The 22,226-nt window shown below is 47.3% G+C and overlaps 1 protein-coding gene across 6 annotated transcripts in view; it reads left to right on the forward strand.

The window, feature by feature from the left end:
• Window positions 1-212: 212 nt before the first annotated feature.
• ppargc1a (peroxisome proliferator-activated receptor gamma, coactivator 1 alpha) overlaps window positions 213-22,226 on the forward strand; it is a 37,981-nt gene continuing 15,967 nt past the window's right edge. For 2 of the 6 annotated variants that reach the window (XM_050066734.1, XM_050066737.1), the window contains exons 1-5: window positions 213-438; window positions 3,204-3,383; window positions 17,842-18,036; window positions 19,048-19,173; window positions 20,323-21,679. In XM_050066734.1, the coding sequence (XP_049922691.1) occupies window positions 391-438; window positions 3,204-3,383; window positions 17,842-18,036; window positions 19,048-19,173; window positions 20,323-21,679 (1,906 nt within the window). In that variant the 5' untranslated portion in view covers window positions 213-390. Of the gene's footprint in view, window positions 439-479; window positions 884-3,203; window positions 3,384-17,841; window positions 18,037-19,047; window positions 19,174-20,322; window positions 21,680-22,226 lie in introns of those variants that run through there. The other 4 variants (XM_050066738.1, XM_050066735.1, XM_050066739.1 and 1 more) reach the window with 4 other exon arrangements.

A 22,226-nucleotide genomic window follows, 5' to 3' on the forward strand; every position in this document is an offset into this window, starting at 1 on the left:
ATATATACATGCAATACTGTGTGAACATGTGTGTAGATATAGATAGATAAAGCCATAATGTGGTTTGGAGATTGACACTTTTTGCAGTGCACGGAGAGGATTTTACTATGTGCGCAGCCAGACCCCGCCTGCTCACCGCGCGTCACTGGCGAGTAGTGTGGACTCGGAGTCACTCCCCTGCCTACTTTTAATAGCTTTGTCATGTGATGGAAAGCAGTTGTAAGACAGGTGCCCTCGGTTCATTCTCGGCGAGGGGCAGCAGTTGCCTGTGTGAGAGCGAGTGGGAAGCGTGTGTGGATTTCTTTTTTACTTGATTTTCTTTCTTTTTTCTTTTTTTTTTTTTTCCTTTTTTCTTTTTTTTTTCTCTCTCGGACGTCATTCAGTGGCTGGATGGCGTGGGACAGGTGTAACCAGGACTCGGTGTGGAGAGAATTAGAGGTGAGCGCATCTAAAAATCCGACTTCTTTCATCTCTCTAGCCCTCTGGACTTTCTTTTTTCCCTGGACCGATGGACAACACTGACTATCCGAGACAGTGATTTCTCTCTTCTCCTCCTCTGCTCCTGCAGCTGCTGGTGGTGGTGCTGGCGGTGGCATGCCGGTGGTGTAGTGCGCGTCTGGACACAGTTGAGGATGCGGGGGAATATACAACACGGGAATATATGACAAGTGGAGGGAATGTGCGGAATCTCCCTTTTCACCTCAGTTAAAGATGTAGTTGTAATGCGTGCACAGGCTCGGGACCATCGCTCTCCTCATAGGATCTCTGCTCAGTCGGAGCGAGTGCTTGCAAGCTTGCGGATCTCCTCCCAGCCGCGGACTGTACGCGCTCCGGTGCCGAGAAGCTTTTTCATGCCGAAATGACTGAAATGTCTCAAAGTCAGGTATCTCGCTGACGCATGAAATCCACTGACGATAACAATCCCTTTGATGTGCTGTGTCAGGATAGGGCATGTTATTTTCTCAAAGGCAGGAGCAAAGGTTGTCCACACTGAGGACTATCTGGCATTGCGCAGGAGCATCATAACGTTACCGGGCACGTCTGTATGCCAACATCCCGGCCGGTGGAGCGTTGCACTGGCTGTAGAGCAACATCCAGCCAGACTTGATCATCGTTTGTGCGTATTTCATTTTATCTCATGCGTATTTTTAATCTCTATATCCAAGCAAGCTCCCATTCGCTCCCGTCGTTCTTTTAATCTTATCTTACCTTTTCCTGCGTTATGATAAAAGTGCATTCAGATAATAAGGCACATCAAAAGGATACTTAGTCGTCCCCTTTTTTCCTAATTTACCGAGTCCATCCAGCTTGTTGTGGGCATTCACCTGGCTATACTTACTGGTGTGCATACAGGATGCTTCTCTGTAACTAAACGATGCGGTCTGGCTGCATATATGTGGTCATCTAGGCTGCGTGATGAGAATATGAGAACTAAGACTGCCTTCGTTTGATAAAAGTAAGGATGTGTTGTTTCATGTAAGGGATTGCTTTTCATTCAGATGCGCTCCTTTGCACTTTAATCACCGGAGCATACACGCACCCTGTCACTTTCCTCAGGTAGGCTTCAAGAGAGAGTCTTTACCGTCAAGCAAACAAAACGCACGCGTATTCTCGAAGGTTTTTTTGTCTTATGTCATGAAATGTAACGCATGTAGACTCGAGAAAGAACCCGTGCTCTTTCTGTGAGAGAACTGTCATCCAGGATGTTAGTACTTCCTCTAATAATCTTCCCCTAGCAGGTGCTTTTATGTGCGATGCGTGCGTAAATCAGCGGAGCGCTGTGGTGCGCCCTGATTGTCTGTCTGGCGGCGCTATTTCATTAGTCCACCAAGAAGTCCATAAGATAATTGGGCACAGGACGTCCAGCCTCTGAATATCCTCACATCTTTGCCACCGTTTTTTTTCCATTCCGTGCCTTGTCACGCTGGATCATCACAGGGGAAGCCTAAGACGCAGTGAATCTGTCCCCTTCGCTGTTGCGGTTGCAACACAACGGATTTGTCTCATCATAGTCTAAGTCATCGTGTATTCGCGTTGGTGCGAATCCGACGACAGATGAACTGTGACACCGGTGTCTGGGCGGTTTTTCCTACTTGGCACAGCATCCGTCTCCAAGCTTTGCCTGAGCCGAACCCGTCTCTCATCCCTCCTCAGTCTGCGGGCCAAATACCTCCTGGCTTCGCCCGAGGATATCTATTTTATATCTGTCTTAAGGCCATGCTGTAGCGTTCATACAATGGCTGACGTGTTGTCAACAAAATTAGGAGTGTGTATCCTATTAGGCAGGAGCCATGGAGCTGTTTTGTCAGGGTTGGATTTGCATGTGCACAGGCACAGAGTGTAAACACGCCAAGGCTCTGCTGTGTTTTACCTTTTTAATGATCACTGACTCCAGATTTCAAAGTTTGCTGCTGTTTCAGCTGTTGGAATATTATCCATAATGATGTCTCTTATTCTCTGCAACATCAACAAATAGGGATTGTACGAAATGACAAATATCTGTCATTCTAAATGATCTTGCAAAATCAGCTAAGCCCCATAAACTTGTCGCCTCCTCTCTCACGTCTGCTAAAACACCTTTTCACACCACCAAAAGCCCTGTTTATTTCCAGTCCAGGGCCCCTCACTTGCAGCCAGAACAGAGCTGTGTGATGATTAGTGTGGGGAGGAAGCAGGAACAGCTGCTACATACAGTACACATTGGCTAGATTACATAAAAGTGGCTGGTGAATAACAAAATGTCAACAGGCAGCGTTTAGTAGCACGGAGGCCAGCACCAATGGCAGCGCTCGGGGAGTGGTGGTGGGAGGGCACGGCGTTCTGCACGGTCGGGCAGAAGCAGAGCAGAGACAGGTTGCAGGTTTGCATGTCGTGCAAAACGAGCTGACCTGCGGAACTGTTCTGATCACAATCAATCGAGTCATAGTCAGAAGAGTAATAAAGTGAACGTGGCAGACGTTGTCCAAATTATCAGGGATTTTGGACTTAAGTTGTCATTTGGATGAGAGGCTTAGGCTTTGTGCGTTATACAATGTATGGATTTCCTTTGTTTCGGACTCAACAGCAGGTTTTCAGAAGACTTTTGACTCCTGTCCAGATTTGGATTCCCCCATTGTTTTCAAACTTGGCACAAAGAATTCAGTGTCTGATTTGCATATGAAAGAGATCATCTTACTATGCTTGTTTTCTTTTTTCCTCTCCAGTGTGCTGCCTTGGTTGGTGAAGACCAGCCCCTCTGCCCAGACCTCCCTGAACTTGACCTCTCAGAGCTGGATGTCAGTGACTTAGATGCAGACAGCTTCCTGGGTGGCCTCAAATGGTACAGTGACCAATCAGAGATTATTTCCACCCAGTATGGCAACGATGCATCCAGTCTTTTTGAGGTAAGTCAAGCTCACATAGTTTTCCTTTACGTGTATGCATGCATTGCCTTCATTGATATTTATAACATGACAAGCATTATGCTGCTGTGGAACATTTTTGCACCCACACTGATTCCATTATATGCTCTCCCAGGGGTCAGGAGTGAGCTTGGCTAACAACATGCCCTAGCAAACACTACGCGCTTGAGTGTGAGCCAGACAAAATGTACAACTGTTTCCAGTTTACAAACATGCTTTTACATTGCTCCGAAGTACAAAAGGGGAGATAACGTGAAGAACGATAAGCCCGGGAGGACCTTTGTCCCCTTGCTTGCATCCTGGCCGCGACTGTAGGCTCCCTTATCAAAACTTTGAGCATTTATTTCAGCCCAGAGTCAGTAATGCGGCAGACATCTGAAGGAACGCTCTGGTAGTAAACTCGTGGACACAGCGGCTGTGTTGCAAAACGCTTCTCAAAGGTTGGGGTGTAAAACTTTAATCTCTGCTTCCCCTCCTCTCTCCCTCTCCTTTTCTTTCTCTCTGCCTCCTCCTATCCCTCTCTTTCCATCCGACTCCTCTCTTTCTGTCCTCACCCGGTGACAAACGAAGTCCACAGAGGGTGATGATCTGGCCAGGGCCATAAAGCCATCGGTCTTGGGACTGAGTTCCAGTCCCCAGTTCATTATAAGCCTTTATCAGTGCCAGAGATAGACAAGAAAGACTGAGATTGGATGCTTTAGCCTCGCCTCGGGAGGAAAAACCCTGTCTGAGAAGCGTGTGTGTGCCTGTGGCCCTGTCATGTGGTCACGTTTTCAGGGGCTCTGTTTTGTGTTTTGTGTGTGTGCGTGCCTCCTCAGTGGTCTTGCAGGCAACAGTTGATAACAGGCTAAATTCTTTCCACGTTTGACCTCCTCCCTAGCACTGCCACCTTTTCAGAGTCTCTTTATATCACCACACATTCTACCTCTGTGGACCACCCCAACACACACACACACACACACACACACATGCACAGAGGAAGGGGTGCCTTAAGTACTAGCTGGTGTGACCGTGGCTCCTCTGTCGTCTGAGAGTGATATGCCTTACAGCCACTGAGTGGCTCTGGGGATGGATAAAAATACCAATGAGAGTGTGTGCATGTGCTTGTGTGTGTGTGTGTGTGTGTGTGTGTGTGTCATTTTAAAACACAATGGAACTTAGCACCCACTGAGGACCCTGATGAGGAAACTAGCTCTGAGCAAGAAGCTGTGTGTTACTTCCAATGTGAGAAAGAGCTTGTATTAGTGTGTCTGCAAGGGCGCATGCTCGTGCACACCGGCGCACGTGTTTGCATCCACACCAATACTGTAAATTGCAGTAAGTGGGTGATGTTTTCACACACCGAGCAAGCCAGCAGCTATTGTGTTATGCTGAGGATATGGAAAGGCTTCTAATCAAGCAGTGCAAACTGGGGTTTCAAAGCAAGTAATGCATTTCCCTGACCAGGGTTTTTTTTTTTTTTTCCCATCTTTGGAAAGTTTCAAGTCACCATATGAAGTGCTCAGTTCATCATACGGCAGGACCCAGCTAATCCTACTTAATCTGACAGGGGAAAGTTTGCCGCTCGGCAAGGATCAGAAAGCTGGGGCTGCAGCTGTACTTCCTGCGCCCCCCCTGATTGGCCTCTACACAGGGCCGAGAAGCATCCAATCAAAAGTTTAACATTAGAGAACATGTTAATCACCAGCCTGATTTAAATCCCGCATGTGTATTCATTGTTTTCTTGCATTTTCCCCTCTTTCATGCATATATATATACACGTAACGAATCAGCACGTGTGTGTGTGTATTTTAAGAAAAAGCAGGTAGCAGCTGATCAAGGCTGCCCTGAGTAACATGTGTAACAGCTGGGTGCAGCTGTCACGCTGAGGCCCCTCTTTTAAAAGTCCCCATCAAACAACATGCTCTGGAAGTTTGAGCCACCTTCATTAGTTCAAGTAAGTCAACTGTTGAAATGATTTGCAGCTCAGACAGAAAGACAAACACCTACTTCTTTTCTTGGACCAGGCTTTTTCTTCAGGTTCCATGTGACAGACAGCAGCAAATGAGGAAACAGAGTTTGATTCGGTTATGCAGTAAAGTCAGGACTGGGAACAGTGCTGTCACATTAAACAAAGTCTAAGGGAAAAATACAAATTGCTTACACCCTGTATAAGCAGTGTTAAGTAGTGTGTGTATGGATGCAAATGAGCCCATGTTTCTGTCTGAGTATGTGTGTGTGTGTTCTGTTCCGTAAGCAACATACGGTCTTAGATCACAAGCTGTCCCCTGGCTGGCCTTTTGCTCCATTCCCTGCCACTGTCCCAACTGTCCCTGACACGAAATGTGAAGAATGATACACCTCAACCCCCACCGCCACCCGCCTCTTGTAACACACACACACAGGCACACATAACAGCTATCGCTCCTGGCACAGTGTGTTTGACACCTCTTCAAAACGGGCCGACCGTGAAAGTCCACAGTCTATTTTGGGCTGCAGTTGTTAAGGGGTGGTTACTCCAATAAGTTCCCAATGTACTGCCAAAGATAATAGCATAGAAGCGTGACGCAAAGTCTTTTTAACCGCAGGACCCCAGTCAGATTTCATGTCGAGCTGCAACTGTTTGATGGATGGAAACGTGTCTCGTTGGTTTTAGCTTTATCGGATTCCGACATGGACGTCCCGGTGGCGGTCGTGCTGGAATCGCCACATCACACAGACAAATGTGTCTACGTGAATATGCAAGAAAATTGGCACCGAGTTTACCTTCTGACATGTTATCGCCGCTGTACCTGTCCTGTTGTGAGATACGCTGATGATAGATGGACAGGTGGGACAAAGGGACAAGGGCAGATAAAGAAAAGCGAAACAAAGGGAGGCGCAGGGATAGACAGAAAAGGCCAACAGATGACAAGACAGACAGACAGACAAGGGGACAGATGGGTAGTGAAAGAGACAAATGTAGAGAGCAGGAGAAGCTTGGACTTGTGCCAGCCCAAATCAAAGCCCACGGATTGGAAGTAAAAGGTTGTGGGCTTTGCAGGTAGTAAAATAAGATGCCAAGGCTTAAAGTATTACTCAGATATTGCATAGGGACTTGCTGCGAATGGGCGCACGTGAGCATACATATGTGGGCCGTGTCGGTCATGCAAAGTCTTTATATTCCTCCAACGGGATGTGGTTACGATGGCATCAGACTTTGTGAGGCATTATGCCGCTTTGTCGTGCTTGTTTGAGCATTTTCGGACAGATGCTCAGGCGCTTATTTTTAAGCAAAGGCAGATTAGATTGATTGGGTCATCTTTAGCAGGCTTTGATAAAAACATGCTGCGATGAAATGTTTTCCTCAGGGCGGCCCTTCCTTCCCCCTGTAAGCGCAGATTAGCTCACACACTTGTTGGGCGCTCCCGTGAGCTGAAACAGGAGTGCGCACAAAGTCATGGACCCTTTGAGAGGAATTGTCACGCCCACACACACAAACACACACACACACACACACACACAGACAGCAGAGACCCTTATTGTCCCTGTTCCTACTCCCTGCTGAATGCCGCTTGCGTTTATTTTGCAAATTTATGCTGACATTTGAGAGTACACCACCCGCACCAGTTCACCGCTCCAGCAAAGGGTGTATGAATTATCATATTCCACTGTATAATATGATTTTCTCAAGTGAGTCTTATTAGAATACACCATACTTTCCTCATCTCGACTTCCCTTCAGTTTTTCCTGTGCTGATACATTGTTTGCACTGTCTGATGGAAGGAATCCTCCATCACTGTCGAAACTGAAGGCGAGCCGCGCTTCCACACCCGCGGCTATGCTGTTTCAAGATGCACAAATGAGAGAGGGAGCGCAGACAAGTAGCCGCAAACGTATAGTAGAGAGATGCAGACTTGGGCTGTCCAAGCCTGTGTCATCTCGGAGCGTCTGTCAGATCCACTCCACAACAAGAGCTCTCAACCCGCCGCCCTGCAACACTGTGGGCTTTGCTCTCTGCCATCCTGTCTCTCTCTCCCTCCCCCTTTCCTCCCTCTGTCTTTTTTGCTCCCAAGGCAAGGCATTTGTTCCTGGCTGATGGGAAGTTGAAGCTGCAGCGGCTAAACAAATATATTCTGGCCTCCAACAATCGCTTCTGGAGAGAGAGGCTGCAAGGAGGAAGGGGAGCGAGGCGGGGAAAAATAAAGGGATAGTGAGCAGGGTGGTGGCCAAAAAAAAAAAAAAGTCCCCTCGGGGTATGTTTTGAAAAAGAGCAAGGGAACATCCTTTGGTCTGGTGGTGGCTGCTTGGCTGCATGTCTAGCTCTCACCCCCTCTCCCTCACACTCACACACACACACTTATCCCACGCTCCCAGTGGGCCCGCTGCTGCTGATTGAGGCATGGTTTGGTGTTCGTGCCCCAGCTGATCCCCTGCCCCCAGTGGATACCCATCTCTCTCATCACACTGGAGCCACCGGTGTGTACGTGTGCATGCGCGTGTGTGTCTTTTTTTTGTAATTGAGACACCCTATACAAAGATCAGATAGTGGTCTTTTCTGGCTAGACACAACACTATCATTGCTTTCTGTTTCGTGTGTTCGCGCGTGTGTGTATTGGGTGGGAATGACTATTTTTAGTACCTGGGGTAATCTCCACTAAGAGCCTTTCAGGGCTGTTTCACTTAAACCTGGCCAAAACACTAAGCCAATAATCCACCGCCCCCCCACCCCCATACTCTCTCTCTCACACACACACACACACAGACACATGCACACACACACACACGGCAACATGTTGCAATGATGCCATGTGATAAGACCAACCTTCCCTGTATTATTTAGTAGCGTACACTTTGGAGTGGGAGAAAGGTATAAACAGTGGATTCCTAGAATGCTTTCATACTCGCGACAGAGGAAGCGCAAGATGGTGTTTGCATAGAGATGAAATGAACTGATCAAAGAGTGACAGGGAGAAGGGTGCAAAGGACAGAGTGAAAGTGATAGCCGGTAGTGAGAAAACAGCACCAAGAACAGATGAAAAGGGGAAACCTCGACAGAGAGAGAGGGAAGCGGATGGAGAGGGGCCTTCAATCAGTGAGTGCTGTGATTCATGGTGAAGCGCTATCAGTCTTGGGCGATAGGCTGCTTCCCCTCTCCAGGAAAGGCCAATCGATCCCAGGTGTGTGTATGTGTGTGTTTGTGTATGCACTCCGTGCCAACATGCCCAGCAGTGGCAGGAGCCTCCGCCAGCCCTTCTGCTCTGGTAGTTTGCCATATTCTGTCAATCTCTGTGTGTTTGTGTCACAGCTTCCAAAGAACTTTGTTGATTCTGAACAATAATTAATAATTTAGAGGACAAATGGTGGTCTGTTAGCAGTTAATTAAAAAATACAAATAATGAAGTTATGGGATGAACTGGCAGGCATTAAAGAGTGACTTAATACCAGACTGAAAATAGGTGTTTCACTGCTCTTTCTGGTCAGAGGTGCAGCATCTTCGACTTTTGGCAGTTAAAGGGACAGTTCACAATACATCATTTTCCTCATACCTGTAGAGCTATTCATCAATCAAGATTGTTTGGTCGTGAGTTGCAGAGTGTTGGAGATATCAACTGTAGAAATGTCCGCCTTCTCTTGAATGAAATAGCACAAGATGGCACTCAAAGCGCCAAAAAATACATTTGAAAAATCATGACCCAGTTACTCAAGATAATCCACAGACCTTGTTGTGGGCATTTACATGTAGGAACTATTTTCTTTCTACCAAACTACATTCGCCAACCGTATCACCGCGCAGACGGAAGCGTGCATCTACTGCTAGCTCACAGTTCAGCTGAGGATGATGACATGAATGTTCACACCTTGCTCTGTCATGAGCATCCATGAGTAAATGCTTGCTTCCTTCTACCCAGGTCAGCAGGTGTAGTTCAGTAGAAAGAAAATAGTCCCTACATGAAACTGTTCACGACAAGGTCTGTGGATTATCTTGAGTAACTGGGTCATGATTTCTGGAAAGAGACATTGCTTTTGAGTTTTTCAAATGTATTTTTTTGGCATTTTGAGCACCACAAGTGCCATCTAGATCCATTATATTCAAGTGACAACAGACATCTCAACGGCCGATACCTCCAACGCTCGGCAGCTCACGCCCAGAATAATCTAAAGTGATGAATTGCACCACAGGTAAGTGGAAGAATATGTATTTCTGACTTTGGCACGGACTGCCACTTTAAGTGCGGTCAGAGGTGAGCGCTGCTGGACCTGTAGGCTCACCCAGCAGTGATGTCATTGAGCACACCTGCACATGACTGCAGCAAGGTGAGAAGTTAAACAGCTATAGGTCAGCAAAAACAAGATCAGCCGGTGTGAACTTGCTCGTCCAATTAGCTCTGATTAGCCTTGTGCCATAGTAGATACCATGTTAGTCCAGCACAGTCAAGTTGAGAGAGCAGAGTTATGATGTTGCTCTTGGATTATATCGTCAGGGAAAAGCATTCGGTCAGTACGAGTACAGTTTGTGTTATAATTCAGGCAATCTGATTTTAACACATCCTTGGCTGCAGTCTTGTACTGTACATGTGGAGGACTAGTTTCCCTGGTTGAGAGTCTATTTTTAAGAGCTTTGTCGCCCATGCAGAAAAAAAACCTCCCCATTCTAACTAAGCTTTATGATGTGCACTGCATGCTTATAGCTCCAGCTTATTTCCCCCCTGAAGCATTTAAGTCTGCACAGGCCTCAAATAGTTCAAGAGGCTCTCCGAGGCTCTGCTGATGCATGAGTGACTGGATGCTTGGATGACTCACTTGCTGCCCAATCAGTAGCTCCTGAGCCTAAACTGAAGACAGAAGCTTTTACAGACATTTGGTCACTGCAGATATAAAACACGCCTTCCACTGCACTTTTTGTAAAACAAAAACGTACATGAATATATTATTTGGTGTTCGGAAGGACTAGTGGAAAAGTCCATCTCAAGAAAATGGATGTTATAGATGGGTATGGACATGGGTTGGGGCTCAAAAAAGATTGGGGTTTATCCCTAGGGCTAATTGACTCTTGCAAGTAATTAATACTTGTAGAGTATCAAGTATTTGCTATAAACATGAATATTTGGCACAAGCACAGCTATAGCAAGCATGTTTTTTATCAGGTGTTGTGAAATATGTGTATTGTGAAATTGTGAAGTGGTGTATCCGGGATAAATCTGCTGCATTTATCCACCATGACAGTGCTGTTGACCTCAGGAAGTCAACAGCTCTAAAATTGTCTGCTTGTTAATCAACTCTTTCCAGAAGACCATTTTCAGGCTATACCGTGGCCAGCCAAACCTCTTTTCATATGGCTGTGGGCTGTGTTGTATAATAACTTGATGGGCAGATTGGGAAGGGATTTCGAGTGTTGGACGCTTGTCATCAAGTGGTCAGTGACCATTGATCATTCTGCATTTGGCAGACGTTTCACAGTCGAGTAGCGTGTGCAGGTGTGGCAGCCGCGCTCGGCTAAATGTAAGCAGTGAAAGGCGAGCCTATCCAAACTAAAGGCAACATGATCAGTATTCCACAGAGAATAGATCCTAGATTAAGATGAAATACATTCGATGTTGATGCTACAAAGAAAGACTCTGAGAGCTTTCATGCCCCCCTCCAATCATTTCTCATAGTACCCCTGCCTTACGTCAATGACTTGGGATTGTATCGACTTAAGTGCACGATTTCTTTGATGTGTTTTCATTTCTTTACTTGTAGAGATAGGCGCATCCCCACATCGTTACCACTCACACTACATGCAACGGCTTGTGAAGTCCTCCGTGTTTGACCACTGCTACCACACGTGCAGCCCATACACATATGGCACTTGAAAGTGTGTGAGAAAAAAAAAAACCCTACTCAGATAACATGCTCACAAAGTCACTCAGGGATAAGAGGCATACACACTGCAGTGGCAGCCTCCTACCTGGATCCAGGAGCGAAAAGGCACTCGCTCGTGCACACAGAAGTCAAGGTAAAAGATAATGCGTTTATTTAGTAATCAGCAAATAGCTTTTATGCAGTGGTGAAGCCTGTGAGGCCTTGATAAGATCGTTTGCTTTCAGGCGTTTCCCTGTCGCACCACGTATGGCATTGAGTGCAAATTGAATAGGGTGACCTTTTTTGCCGCAGAATCAAATTGACTGCATTTCCCCCAAAAGATTCTGCCATTTCAATTACCATAAATTTGTGATATTGCGTCCCCCTGTCATATGCGCGAACACATGCACGCAAAGATGTAGAATAGGACAATGACACAGGAAACGCAGCTTTTGTTTGAAACGCCGTAGACCACTATATCTTGTCCACTGTACCCCTGGCTCTCCTTTGCGCTGGCATCTTTCCGAGGAAGACATTACTGTGACAAATGAAACGCCACAAACCCTCGACGGGCTTGGCAGGGCCTGAAAGGTCAGGAGCTGCATTTGTGTGCAGGTGTGCGCATGTGTGTGCGTGTGAGTGGCTGAGTGTAAAGGTGGTGTCAGCAGTGGATAATAACACTGAGTCCTCGGTGCGAAAAACAAGAAGTTCTGGTCCGTTCTGCTCCCCTCGCAAATCTATGTAAATGTCAGAACCAAAGTGACCAGCCTTCTGTGTGTGTGTGTGTGTGTAATTGTTTTATGGACAGCTACGCTTGACTGCTGATGGCAGACTTACAGTCCAGCCAGGAAATGTGGCATTGTCCATTTAGCAAGATGGACATTGGAAACAGCCTCTGTCCTCCTTTTTTCCTGCCTCCCCCCTGCACTCGCTCTGTCCCCCCTCCCTGTGTTCCTCCAGCACATTATCAACAGTGTAACAGTATGTTCAAAGGCCCCCTTGCTTAGTGGTGCACATTCAGAGCTGCCGACTTAAGCAAATAGCTATTTGCATGCCATTAGGCGAAAAAAGCAGAGGGAAGCACCATTCTTCATCCCATCTCCGCATCTAGCTGAATATTCCTTATTCGCGGTTCCAAATCTCAGTTTTTCTCCCCCTCCTGCTGTGACCGTCAAAGCGAGTCAGAGTCAGAGCAATCACAGCAATCAGGGTTTCCTCATGCCAGGCCGATTGGAAAGTCGCTGCCAAAACAAAAGAGTGAGTGTCCAATCATTATGATGGTGTGCGATTCTGTGGTGTTAGCAAACGCTTGCTTGGACCATCTGTTGGACGGCTGTAGAAGGAAAACAACAGCAGCTTGGGGCAGGGCTGTAGATGGGGAGGCTCCACCAGGACACACCGAAGCCCCTTGTGATCCTATCGGTTGTTTGGATAGCTGTGTGAGAGCACAAGTGTGCATGCATTTTATGCCGTGTTTGGATTGAAATATAAGGAGGATGTTTCAGACGTTGTCTATCCAGCTGTTTGATCGCTGGGGTCCACTGCAGATCTTTCTGGTTGTGGAAAAGGTGCACAACTAAATTATTTTTGACCCAAAGTTAGACGGGGCCTGGTGTGTCTGAAGGCGTGTGACAGCCTCATCTGATCTCGGCAGACGTGTGACAGAGTTCAGGTTGTTAGTTTTAGCAACAGCAGCAGCAAGGTTACCGGTCAAAGATATATTTTTTTTCCACAGAGAACTAGAAAGAACAGCGCTGCTAACATCCCTTGGGTAGGTGTCTCAATCGGATCTGGCCTGTGTCAGGATGTGTAACAACAGTTCTCTTTCTCTCTTTGGCTCACTCTCTCACACACACAGAGATATCTCCTCTTCTCACTTTCTCTTTCCCTCTCTCTTTCCCCCATCAGCTCATCTGATAGTGCTCTAACAGTCTCAAATGGTTCCCAGGAGATGCATCAGCTCTGCACAGACACACACACACACACACACACCCTGGTCCTCATTGATGGGTCGAACTGTTTCTGCACTGATGTATAACTCACGTAGCCTTCCAAACCGAGACAGACATCTGGCATGTAAACAGTCAGCTTCGGCAACAGCGCTCCTTCTTCATTCAGGGAGCTGCCATTTTTGTTTCAACAGAGGCAGAGAAATAGTGAATTCTTGCCAGGGCGGAGGGATTATCGCAAGACCAGTTGTGGCATTATAGCTAAGTAGGATGGAGAATCCTAAAATCAGCTGCCTGGTGCTTGGGCTGGACAATCTTGTCTGCATTTAGAGGGTGCAAGATTTAGCAATTTGTAGCACAAACCGTCACGATAAGCCAGAATATATACTGAACTCAGTGTGGTGATAATAGAGGAGAGACAGAGGGGCCTGTGTCCAGAACATGTAGACCGCCGATATCTAGTCCATAGTATCATTTGCCTGGGAAATTGTTTCAAAATAACAAGATGCTCTATTGACTCCGCAGTCACTTGGAAAACAACAGGAGCCGTCAGTTCGCTGCTACGTATTACTGAGCCAATCACGGCCCTGACCACAATGGAGGTTTAACACTTAGTTTTATGATTTGGAACATCGTCAGACTGTTTCACCGCTGCCTCACACACACAGACACCGACACACACAGGGACTTAACAGTGTTATGTATGGCTTCATCGCTCCGTATAGGCCATAATCACCCTCTCTCCATCTCAGTAAGCTCATGCTAAATGACCAGACGTCTCTGGCGGCTGCCATGATTTGTCTCTCCGCCGTGCATCGTGCCGTACCTTACCCTCCCTGCCTCTCCTTCCTCCCCTCCTTCTCCGCTGCCATATGTTGTGCCTGTGTGACCGGCCGACGTGTCAGGCCTGACTAACGCCTTAACGGCAAGGCTGACGTTGATTTATTTCCTCTGAAATCTGGGGGCCGGGGGTAATAACACAGAATGACATTATTTGTTTATCAAATCCGAGGCTGCTTTTCTTGGCAGAGTCAAGATGTGACGACTTGATACCACCACCACTCCCCCCCCCCCCCCGCTCGCCACACGCACATATACCCCCCACAATTTCTGATTGTGCCATGATTAGAAGGTCTGGCTAGTCGCTTAACCTCATCCAAGGGAATGTTTTTGAAATCTGACAGAGCAGGGAGCGGAGGGAAAAAAAATAAAAGATTGAGATGAAGCAACGCAATTAAATTGTCAAGGCGCAGATTTAACCCCGCCACGCAATTTAGGGGACAATTTATTAAGAATGTTTTCTGTCTGAACTAACTGGTTGCTACTTTTCTATCTGTGGAAGGAGAGAAGGAACGAGTGAGCAAAAGGAGACAGTGAGAATAAACAGTATTTTAAATACCAGATGACCCATTTAATGGGAGATATTTTATCTCCCCACTTCCAGAGTGTCTGTCACATGTTCTGCCTCTCATTTGAAGATAACGGCGGGGCTGTTTAGTCTGTTGAAACTTCATCTTGATGTTATTCAGTGATCGGGGTCTATCATTCTGGCACTTTCACAACACATTTGGTTCCTTTTAACGTGTAAATGATGCATTGCCCCGAAAAGCTCGTTAAAATTTGATCCCTGGCAAATTTGCTCAGGAGCTTGGAATCCTCAAGAAGCAATTAGCAGATTTAATTTGGCTATTTGCCCCAGTGTTCAGAAGTGGGTGTTTGTTTAAAGCAGCACCTTCACCTTCCGTTATCAGCTGTGTGAATAGTATCTCCTGGAACACAATGCTGTGCTGTGGAACTCAATAAAAGAGTTAAAGGCAAGGACAACCTCAAAGACAGCCTGCCTGATAACAAAAGGGCCTCACCTAATAATGAACAACTGGAGTTGGCTTTCTTTTCTCCGACGTGGGGAAGCTGGGGTGAAGGAGGGGGGGAGAGGAGCTCTGCCAGCACTTGCCAGCATGTTTTATGGCTAATTGAAGCATTTGGAATAAAACAGCCACAAAATGGCACCCTTTAGAATTGGAGCGGGGTTAATATATTGTGATCCCACAATTAGCCCAGGATTGTTAAGATCTCTTTAATTCGGTGAGGTCCATTAAGCGGGATGGACGAGAAAGTGCTCCCACCGAGACAATTTTTCTCTCCTCTCTTTGTTCTTCGTGCCCCCTTTTCCTCTCAGCAGCTGCTGTAGTAATCAATATAAGTGGACATGGCCGTCAGCAGGTTGCTAGGTTATCCCAGCGTTACCCCCTTTGGGTGCCATAGCTCCTGAAGTCCACCCACACAGAGGTTTTGTTTATAAATATACAAGGGGCAGGTGAGTCATTGGTAGTAGATTGACTTTGGTGCAGAAACTCTGCAAGGTGTGGTCGTTATGCTGGCATGGAAAAGCTCGCCCTCCTGGACAGGGGTATTAGATCATGCTCTCTCCAGGGTAGAAACGATCACTGAGGTTTGCTCTTTACCCCAGTTTCTCAAATCCCCACTTGGCCTATGAGTGCCTCCACTAGAGCCGCAGCAGCGGCTGCAGCATGATCGTCACGACTCAGGGTTTTACAAGTGTCTCTTTCAGAATATGAGAGTCCCTTCTGGGTTATCTTCGGGGATACAGTGTGCCTGTGGGAGCTTGCCAATTGGTGGAGGTTTTTTGAAACAGGATTGAAATCGCTACATTTGAGCCTGCCACAGCCTCAGAAATTCCCCAATCCTCTCCAAACCATGACATAATGAAGCTTGCACAACCCTCTCAACTTTAAATGTAACTAGTGTCACACTGTGGCACACACTGTAATTTCTACAGAATGTTTAGGTTTGAGCCGACTCTTGAGAGGTGAATAAAGCCCTACCCAAACACTGCATTGCCTGGATAGTTGGTTAGGTTGGACCCAAACAGATGGCTGGCTCATTAAAGACTCATTTGTGATAATCTAAAATGATCCTACTTTCAATTTCTCATGCGAGTATGTATGTTTGGGCTAAGAAAAGGCTCCGGCTTTATCAGCGGTTAATACCTACCCGCTTAGTGCTCAGGTAATAACTTGGGATGCTGCAAAATGGGGAACATTTCAGTGGCATAGGGTTCCAGCACAGTGGATTTGAAGCTCCTTGCAAGTAATTAAACAGCATGCCACCTCATACAGAGCAATTTCCTGCAAGGCATTTGCTTGCCAATGCGGCATGGCCCCCAGTCTACGTCGTGTTATCTCTGTGAAATATGTCCCCTTTATCATTTTTTAATAATGACTGAGTGCTCATGTTGTTAGGAGAAAATCTACTCAATGAACATCAGATTAACGTTTTCCTCACTGTTAGCTAGCTAACTGAACGTCTATGATATCTGTGTCATCTATAAATGAAAATTGGAAAGGGGGGGTGGCATTAAAATGACTGCTATCTCATTGGTAAATCCAAACCAGCTCCAAAAGTGCCATCCATGGTGGGCGTGTAATTATGTGAAATCAGTGGGGTAGACAGAAACAAGTGGGTGGGTAAATTTTGTGCATGTGGGGATCTGAGTCTTCTGAGGTATAGTGCTGGTATCTGAGAGGTTTGTGGCCCCCTTGGCATAATGATGGCCACACGCCGTCGCCGAGCGATGATAATCCTGCCCTGTGCATAAAGGGATTTGTTCTTGTTGGGCTGGCCACAGAACATCCCGAGGTGACGACGCTGTTTATCTTTCCGCTGTCTTAAAGTCCCCTGGGCTTTTATGGCCCTGGAACTTACAGTTCCTGTTGTCACTTGTCACTGCGCAAAGGCACAGTCGTGCGCACACACACACACATAAGCAGGAGCTGCATCCCTCTCACTCCTAATATCTATTCTCTCTATTCTTGTTTTTTTCCTCCACATACATGCATAGTTATTATCCCCAGCGAACCCCTGATGTCAATAGTTGGCAGCTCACATCTCCCTCACTCTTGCTATCCATCTCCATATATTCATCTCTGTCTCTTTTTTCTCACACACAGTTATAATCTCTGCCGTTAAACAGCCAGCTGCAGCAAGCACACAGCTCCTCTGGTACATCAAAGAGGAGCTGAGTGGCAAGAACAAGCTTTATTTTTCATGAAATGTTGATGCAAACTTCCCGCCCATTGTGAACATCGGCTGTCATGCCAACATTTTAAATATATCACATTTATTTCGCATTAGCGGGTGGTAATTCGCCTTATCTGAGGATTGCTTGCAAACATCTTGTCGGCAAGCCGATCGTCTCTCAATTCTGCGGGGGAAGAGAGAGGACAGTCAACTTCCGCTCATTGTTTCCCTTACCCCAACAAACCCCTCCATACCGCAGCGCACCCCGACCCATTCCTGTCTCCCCTAGATACTTGCCACTTGTCAGCCCTGGTAATGGGTTTCTTGGGGGAGATATTATTTTGGTCCAGTAAGCTGCGTGCTTAAAATATGAGTGACAGGCTTGACTCACTTGCACAGGGAGAGAATTTTGTTTTTAAAAAGGCTGCCAAAATAGAGCCAGCTATGCTGCTTGCAAAAAAAAAAAGAGAAAAAAATCTTCCCACTCTATTAACAATGAAAGCCTGCATGCAACCACCCACCACCTTTACTTCCCTGGAAGATAAAAAAAAAAAAAGAGATGCAACTTCTCCTGACTAAAATGTCCTATTTTTCCTGTCTCTCTTATTTTTCTGTCTCCGTCTTCCCCCTTTCCCTCCTCCCCCAAGAAGATAGATGAAGAAAATGAGGCCAACTTGCTGGCAGTGCTTACAGAGACCCTGGACAGCATCCCGGTGGATGAGGACGGATTGCCTTCGTTTGAGGCCCTGGCAGATGGGGACGTGACCAATGCCAGTGACCGGAGCTGTCCCTCCTCCCCTGACGGCTCGCCGCGCACCCCAGAGCCTGAGGAGCCTTCCCTGGTAGGACCACCAGCTTATCCTTCTCAAGATTCCCCCCATCAGCGCCACTTCAGGGTCACAGCATATGTTATTCCTGAGACATGACCTCCAACCCTGTGCACACTGTTGCTTTTGTGCCAGTATATGGCAGACACTAGATAAGACTCTTCAACAAGACTGGGCAGCAAAAGTGGCCATTTGTCTGCTAGACTTCTGTATTTGGCAACGCCCAATTCACACTTTGCCACATTTGCCACAGTGTAGTCACTGTATGTGCAGTGAGAGCGTGCACAGATGCAGATGCAGGGAGGAAGTAAATGGAATGGATCAGTGTGTTTGCTGCTCAGTGCTAATTACATAACAGTGCTATTGTGGCGCCAATTCAATGATATGAACACTGTGGTGGGGCCAACTTTGGTTGACACAGTGCCACAGGCCCTGAAATCAAGCCGGCACATAATGAAAGTAAGGGGGGGGGGAGAAATCCATCTCATCTCGTCGACTCTCAGTGGGTCTCGACTAATCCTCCCGTGCCCGAGCCATCTTTTTTGGCACAAAGTCAGGTCTCCAGATGAGAAGTCAGCTTACCTTTGCGCTCTTATTTTCACACATAACCATACCATCTGGGCTTTTCTCTAGCTTAAAGGCTCTGACCTAAAATGTTATGTTATGTTCAGTTATAGTCCATTTTATTTCATGCCGGTCCCTTCCAAATGACCTTTAGCCACATGCCTGAGTGTGTTTATTCAATCACATTAGAGAAGCATGGCTTTGTGTACACAAAAACACCTGCACAGGAAGGAAAAAAAACTTGACTTGCTCTGCCACATGCTAGAAACTGCTTAAAAAATCTCTCATCTTTTAAATATGTCAGTGATTTTTATCTTTTCTAACTGCAGTATTGGTCTCTTTTGTTTGTACACTTACAAAGCACAAGGCTGTCTAATTGAAAGAAAATGGTAATTTGCACAACCCACGCTCAATTCCCCCTCCTTCACCACTTTCTCTTGTTCTGTTTGGGTCCATTCGCAGCTGATGAAGCTCCTTCTGGCACCCGCAAACTCCCAGCTCAGCTATAATCAATACACAGGTGGCAAGGCACAGAACCATGCAGCCAGCAGCAACCACCGGATCAGACCACCACCTGCCGTCGTCAAGGTAGGGACACACACAAATACGCACACTGCCTTGCTGCTATTTCACTCATGTACACACATTTTCTGTTAGTGTTTGTTTATCTCTCTCACTCTGTTCTTGCTCTGTCTGGTTTCTTGCTCTTTTTCTCTCTCCCTCTCACACTTTCTTGTTTTGGTGGCCGCCTTTAGAAGATGTTAGACTACTGCTCTAGTCTGCCATCCCAGGGGGCCATCTCGTAATGAAAACAGGCTGATTGCTGTTGGGCTTTCCAGGCGAGGCATCGGCACCGTTGTCTCATTAGCTCCACCACTTATCCGCCTTGGTATGGTGCCTGTTGAAAAAAAGGAGAAAAAAAAAACAGCGACAGGCACTCTTGCGGGAGAGATTGATGCCTTGAGACGACAAGATCAAAATATCAGACTTGATGTTCTCATTAGACGGCTCTCAAAAGGATTTTTTTCTAACGGGGCGGAGTTGATTAAGATTAATTTTAGTCAGTGTAACTATCATAAGTTTACGAATGTGAATAAATAAAGTATGTGATTTCAGTAATCTGTTTGCATTTCAAGTCAGAATGTGACATATTGTATGTTCCGTGTCATCTACAGCTTACAGCACTTGATCATTTGCTCTTGTTTGGGGAAAAAAATGTCTACTTGTTTTATGCTCTCCCTAGTGTTTGAAATCCTCTAAATGTAAAAAGCACTTGTATGTGATCAGATTGTGTGGTAAACACAACACAGACATAGATTTGTGTGTGTTGCCCATACTATGTTTGCACATGCAGTGCGTCAACCTTCCTCACATAGTCTATTTTCATACTGTGCCTTTGAGTCATCCATTTCTGGAGCACAGCGAATGAGGACTCCCGGAGGACATGGTGCGCGTACAGAGTGGCGCGGTGGTGCTCGCAGGGCCACGCAATTAAGATGATGGGCGGACCGCACTCCCAACATCGCCTCCCAGACAGTTGGGCAACCACTGCGCTCAGGCTGTCTGAGTCCCTCTCTCTGGCTCCATCTCAACTTTTATTTTTGTGCCAAATAAAGCACTTAACATTTCTCGCAACTGGATCAACTGCACTGTACTAACAAGAGTGAGCAAAACTTTTTATTTAAGCAAACAAATTTACTTTCCCTCTCTCTCTCTCTGTCTTATTGTGTTGCACAGACGGCGAGCCCCTGGAATGGCAAAGCAAGAGGGGGCTCCAGCCAACAGAACCGCCCGGTGAGGCGACCTTGCACAGAGCTGCTGAAATACCTAACAGCCACCGATGACATCCTGCTCCACACCAAAGCCAGTGAAGCCAAGAGCGCCTGGGGGGGTGCCAGTAGCAGGGACAAGAGTGGCCTGGGTCTTGGTGCCTCCTCCTCTTCCTCTTCGCCATCCTCGTCATCCACCTCCTCGTTCTCCTCCCTCTCCTCCACTTCCTCTTCCTCTTCTTCCACCACCTCCAAGAAGAAGTCATCTGTGCCATCTCAACAACAACAACAACAACAACAACATCAGCAGCAGCAGCAGCCACCGCAGCAGCATCACCAGCGAGGTGAGAGCCGGGCTGCAGGCGAGTGTAGTGTGGCTGGTGTTGGGGCTGGGAAGTGGCAGCGTTGCACTCACGATGACGGGGTTGAGGAGTCGGAGGGTGCTTCTATCCCTGTCGGCCACAGAACCTCCACCTGCGGCCATGCCCGCCCCAAACTGGAGCACGGGCCGCCCAGTGAAGAAGGAAGGCCGCCAGGCGATGTGGGCCGCCTGGCCGCCGCTAGGTTTATTAGGTATATGCATTCTTATTCCCTCCCTCCCCGAGAGGTGAGTCACAGCTGTGAGCATTGCCGAGAGGCTGCGGGCGCCACTCAGGCTAGTGAGGGCTTTGGCAGGCAAGGCCGTAGAAACAGTAGTGGTGCCGGCCATGCACCACATAGGCACATCACAGTGACTATTAGGAAAAGAGATGAGAAGCCGGGGCACCCCTTACTTAGCCAGCTGCTCACCTCCAAACAGAGGCCCGCTCAGTATCGAGCCCATCTACTCCCACCTAAGATCACCCCCTTACCCAGCACTCAGAGCAAATCAGCAGGTAGGAGGTCTGAGAGCCCAGCACAGGCTCCCTCAAAGGTGGAGGAGGAAGAGTTGGGAGGGACCACTGATTGTAGAATCCGGGGAGCAAGTCAGCTTGAAGAGCCTGACACAGGGTCCCTGTTGTCACCTCTCGCCTTAGACCTAGAGAGCTGGGTTAACCAGCCAGACTCAGGGCTAGACATGGGCTTTGGACTAGACCTCGGGTGGCTAAACCAGGGGGTCTATGGGGAGGATGTTCACCATGATGATGATGATGATGATGGTGTTGATGATGATGATGATGATGACCATGTCACGGGCAGCCCCACAGCGGTGCTCTCACAGGGCCCACTCTTCCCAGATACTAGAATTGCAGAGCCCGCCCCTCCCTGCATCATACAAGGGCAAGGGCACCCACACAGGCAGGCACTCAGCGAGCACCCCGACGACCAGGGCCTCCCGTTGTTAGGTAATCATGACTGCATCCCCCCCACTGGCCTTATCTCTGCTCTCTCTTCTCCCTCTCCTGCTCTAACCACTTCCCAGTTTGACTTCACAACTAACCCCTATTCTAATTCGAATCTAACAGTCATTCTGAGGGCATAAACAATGACAACAAACCGCCTGCTAGCCAATGCTTTTTGCTAGTCCCGGAGGCATTCTTTTAAATTCAAATAGAGTGAGATTTTTTTGTTTTTTAAAAGGAGGGGGTGGGAAAAGGGGCGAGCCTTGTCTTGCTACTGTACGTCTTGTATTCATAAAGTCGACCCTTGAACCATCTTTGGCTGATTGAGCTGAGTGTGCTGAATATGTACATTTAGACTCAGAGCCCGGGTGCTGCTCTTTAGCGTCATGCTACTGTACTAAAGCCACGTTCCCTTAGCTGGAGCACAGGTCGGCCAGAGCCTCGGGCAACTGCACAAGCTTCCTTGACTCTCCTTTCTTCCTTCTTTTTTTCCCCTCCTCTGCTGTTGGTGCATGCGATTATGACTTTATTTTTGTCCAGAGAGGGGCTC

This window comes from Epinephelus moara, chromosome 17, assembly GCF_006386435.1.
Source record: "Epinephelus moara isolate mb chromosome 17, YSFRI_EMoa_1.0, whole genome shotgun sequence".
In the NCBI taxonomy this organism is placed as follows: Eukaryota; Metazoa; Chordata; class Actinopteri; order Perciformes; family Serranidae; genus Epinephelus; species Epinephelus moara.